Here is a 4,178-nt window from a genome sequence, read left to right on the forward strand (position 1 = left end):
CCCTGGTTCTCTTCCCCTGGTTCTTCTGCCACTCCCTACATTTGATTCCTTCCTTAATTCTCCTTGCATGCCCTCTCCTCCTCATTTAACACCTCATTTCACTTCACAGCATGCTGCTGTTACCTGTCTAAATCTTTCCCCTTCTTTCTCCTGGATGTTCTTAGCCAAGGGGCTGGCATCTTAAATTCAACAAATATGTTTTTTCCTTTATTTTTCCTGACAGAAATTACAAAGTGCTCTGTTTCTACAGCAGTGAGAACACCCGAATATTCCACTCTACCAAAGAGAAAAGAGTTAAAAGTAACCAGTGAGAATACTTAAGTAAAATTCTTCCAAATTTTAGCCTGATTTTAGCTTCCCTCTGCCATCCATTCGCCCAGCTCCTGCGGGAATTAATCTTTATGCTCTATACCACATCTTAAAAGATGACTTCAAGGTTGGAGCGTTTCAGTCTGTAGAATGTCACGAGTGCGTGTCGAGTCACGCTGCCTGCATTTGCCTGGTCGAGGTTACTGTACCTTTGTCTGCCTGCTCTTCGTCTCACAGGAGTCTCCTTCCCTCATCCACATCCCCACAAACGTGTTGTTGTCAATCTCCCACTCATGCCAGATTCTGAAAAAAACAGGATATAGTTTTATTTTAAATTACCGGAAAGAAAAAGGTGAACACTCGAGAAGAAAAACAGGGATACCCTTGCACCACGTGCGGTTTAACTGTATGCACTTCAGCTTTGTTGCCTTAGCGCTTCCATTTTGTACAGCCAGACCGTACAAGCAGAGTGGTTTGCTACCCAGGCGCTACGCAGCACACGTCAGCATTACTTTGAGAGAACAGCTTTGGATCAGCTTTCAGTTTGCCGACCACTTGCACTTACAGGTCCATGTTCAAACCCAATAAACTGCAGCTTACAGCTCAATCCCACAACAGATTCCACGATGCAAAGTACCCTGTGCAACTCCAATCGTCTGCCAGACTTTTAGGGCCAGTGAGAGTACCTACAAAACCTCTGCTGGTCCCAAAGCCAGGGATACTCTGCATTTTGATGTACCCTTTTCCTCTCACATTGGCTCGCTAACGATTGTGCACGTAGGAGGGGGAAAAAACCAAGAAAAAAAGCGACATCTACATAAAAAATATTCAGGAAGGCAGTAATTTTAAAACAGTCCTCTGGGTTATAATTGAGTTTATTTTAGGTCTATGATTTGGATGCTCTGGGGTCTTTGGATACTTTGGGATACTTTTTCGGGTCCACACTGAGTCTTTTATTAAACGTGTTTGACACAACCACTAGGCACAAAGCACCCATTTCATCTTGTAAGGTAATATTCAGCTTGAAGTGAAAACAGTTAACAGACGCACGATCTAAGCTGTAGTTACACATGACTGAATGTCTCGCATGATCCCATCCCACCTGCAGCCGGCACTGGTTTCTAATCAGCCTCCAGTTAAAATAGGAGGTTAGGATTTATCAACAAAAAAATCTGCATTTTTCAAGACAAGGTATTTTTATGCACAAGACCTTGGGAACTGCAGTGACCTAAGCTGCCCAATACGAGGATCTTAATTTTAAAACTGCCTCCTTTTTGACAATCTGTAAAACGCTCTGCTGACAGCACAGGTAAAACTCAAAGGTCCAAAAGCCTCACCCTAAAATCCCACTATAGGCGTTCCATCGAAAAGTCTGCTCATGCTGGGTGACGTTATGGAAAGGACAAAACTCGTACTTGTACCTTAAAAGGAAAAAAAAAAAAAAAAAAAAAAAGAAAAGAAAGTAGGAAATGTTTCAGATGGAAACAAGGAACTAGTCCACTCCTAATAAATATACATAACCAAACATCCAAATCCACTACTCACGTGGATTCCACAAAACTGAAGCACTGGCCAGCAAGCCTCAAGAGATGTGCAGGGCCTAAAACACCACAGAAAGACACGAGGGAAGAACAACATCTTGGTTAAATGCAAGCAACTGTGGTGATAAGACTGCATGGAGTACCTGGCGCATTTAGGGCTCTGCAGTACCTCAGGAATGTTGAACCTTCCATGTGGATCACTGCGAGCTCCCACTGCAGTGTTTTGATCACGTTCTTTAACATTTTTCGTCTCCAATACCCAGGGACACAGATAAGCCTCTTTAAGCAACAGAAATAAGACACCTGGACACAAACAGGTATTTGGAGGCCAGATCCATAACAGGAATCATCAGTGCAGGTCTGGCCAAAGTCTAACACTGCAATCGCTGCAGCTCCTGCCTGGCAGCTCCCTGCCCCAGCGTCACCCAAGCTCCTCAAGCTCACGCTTGTGAAGCCCGTCTGCTGCAAATTTAAGTTTCACTGAGATTCCTGAACTAGAGATTCCTTTTCACAGTTGCCTTCACGGTCTGGTCCCATTAGCATTCAACAAGATGAACCTTTTACCGCCAGACGGGTCTGCAGTTACAACTCTGCTCTTGCAGAAGTGTCCATCCCAGCCTCGCTGTCGAAGGAACCCAAGGCAGGTACCTTGTCAATCAAAAAAGGGCCAGAAGTTCTGAACTGTGCGCCACAGGGGTATTACAGTGTCCCTTGTTGGAGGTAATTTTGCATGGAATGATTAAATATGTGCAAGGAAAGGCAAAGAAAAGAGATTACAAAGCAAATAAAATAAAACCCCGTCCTGGATTCTAATTCCCTGCTGCCAGGATTGCCTATGCACTTTTCCCAAAGACCTAGACACGCAATCCTAGAAACAAAGATCAGACGTCCAGAATCGTGCCCTCTGGTGTGCCCTAGCCACTGGGACACAGGCAGGTTCTCCTTCCCCTGTGATTTTTCTGACCGTACGATCTTGCCTTTCTTTCTACAGGTTATCATAGCCTTGGCCAAAGGGTTTCCCCCTCTAGCATGTGCAATCTGTGCCTTGGTGAGGAGAGCGCTCTCCCCACAGAGGAAGAAAAGCAGACGTGAATGTCCCTGGGGAATGCATTAAGCTCACCCCGCCACCTCCTGGGCAGATGCTCTAAAAGAGAAATTATAGGAACTATTACCCCAGCTATCTTGTAACAGAGCAGAATGAGCGAGGCTCCCATGCTAAAGAAGTGACTGTGCCTGACAGGGTTCCATGCCCTAGATTACAGTTCCGCAGACACGCCCAGCTTTCGGCTACATGAAGTTCCCACATCCAGGAAAGGACTTCCAGCCTACTGTCCTGCTAGCTTTCTTCCTGCTATATTTGGTGTCTTTCCATTCAGCATTTGAACCATGACCAACCCCGTTTCTATTTCACTTCACATGTGCAGTACACGCAGAACTCACATGTTTGACTTGGGTTCATAAAACACGACCGAAGACATTAAGCATAACCACGTCCAACATCACCACCCCAAAATGCCTTTGCTGAACCTGGGTGAGGTTTAAGCCTGTGCCTAAGGCTGCAGCGAGACGACAAGAGTTCTTTCCTTTGCTCACTCTTTGCATTCAGTGCTTGTTTTACCTACTCCCCTCCCTACAGAGTCTAGAATTTTTTTAGGTTCACGTTCATTTTGCTAACGTGGGGGATTTATGTTGCAGCACCCAGGCTGTGTGTGTGAAACTGAGCCTCTGTGATTCATTCCAAGACTACTCTTTAAAAACTATTTTTGAGTATTAAGTACTGTCAGGTGATGGGATGACTTTTATACAACAATCTCAGGGATGACAGGGGTTGTTTCAAGAAGGAAAAAGTTTTTAATAAGGATAAGAAGGATCTGGGACTGGCTCAGAAAACACAGAATAAAACAAACGGATAGAGCACTGCGATGAAAGCACTCTGAACAGCACTGGGACACGGAACACCGAAGGGGTTAATTTAGGGTTTAGCCCTTCAGAAGCACGAGAGAATACCTGCCCATGTTTGTTTCCCACCTCGCCCAGACAGTGCCGAAGGTTGATCTGTCTGCGTAAAGTCAGGGACTGGCGATTCTGCACCCGGCCGCACGGAACGACGGAAGCCGCATGAGAAAGGCAACACCTGCACGTACCTGACACGGCAGACGGGGACACCTTGGGCTGCAGCCTGTTTGTCTGCGGCAAGAAGGGGTTGTTCAGCCTTTCGGGAGAGGGAGAGTTAAACGTTTAGGGCTGAGTTACGCCTCCGCTGCGCTCACCTCCTCCCCTGCCCCAGCGGCCCAAGGCCCGCGGCGCCACCAGCGGGCAGAGGCGCCC

At 46.3% G+C, this 4,178-nt stretch overlaps 1 protein-coding gene across 1 annotated transcript in view; it reads right to left on the reverse strand.

Annotated features, from left to right (window-relative positions):
- Positions 1-4,178, reverse strand: part of GNPTG (N-acetylglucosamine-1-phosphate transferase subunit gamma) — a 10,739-nt gene that overhangs the window by 5,397 nt on the left and 1,164 nt on the right. The window contains exons 2-5 of the mRNA XM_035900069.1: positions 3,995-4,062; positions 1,855-1,909; positions 1,647-1,730; positions 519-612 (exon numbers count right to left, since the gene is read on the reverse strand). Of these exons, the coding sequence (XP_035755962.1) occupies positions 519-612; positions 1,647-1,730; positions 1,855-1,909; positions 3,995-4,062 (301 nt within the window). The remainder of the gene's footprint in view (positions 1-518; positions 613-1,646; positions 1,731-1,854; positions 1,910-3,994; positions 4,063-4,178) is intronic.

The sequence above is a fragment of the Egretta garzetta genome, unplaced genomic scaffold (genome assembly GCF_000687185.1).
Source record: "Egretta garzetta isolate BGI_Z169 unplaced genomic scaffold, ASM68718v1 scaffold448, whole genome shotgun sequence".
Classification (NCBI taxonomy): domain Eukaryota; kingdom Metazoa; phylum Chordata; class Aves; order Pelecaniformes; family Ardeidae; genus Egretta; species Egretta garzetta.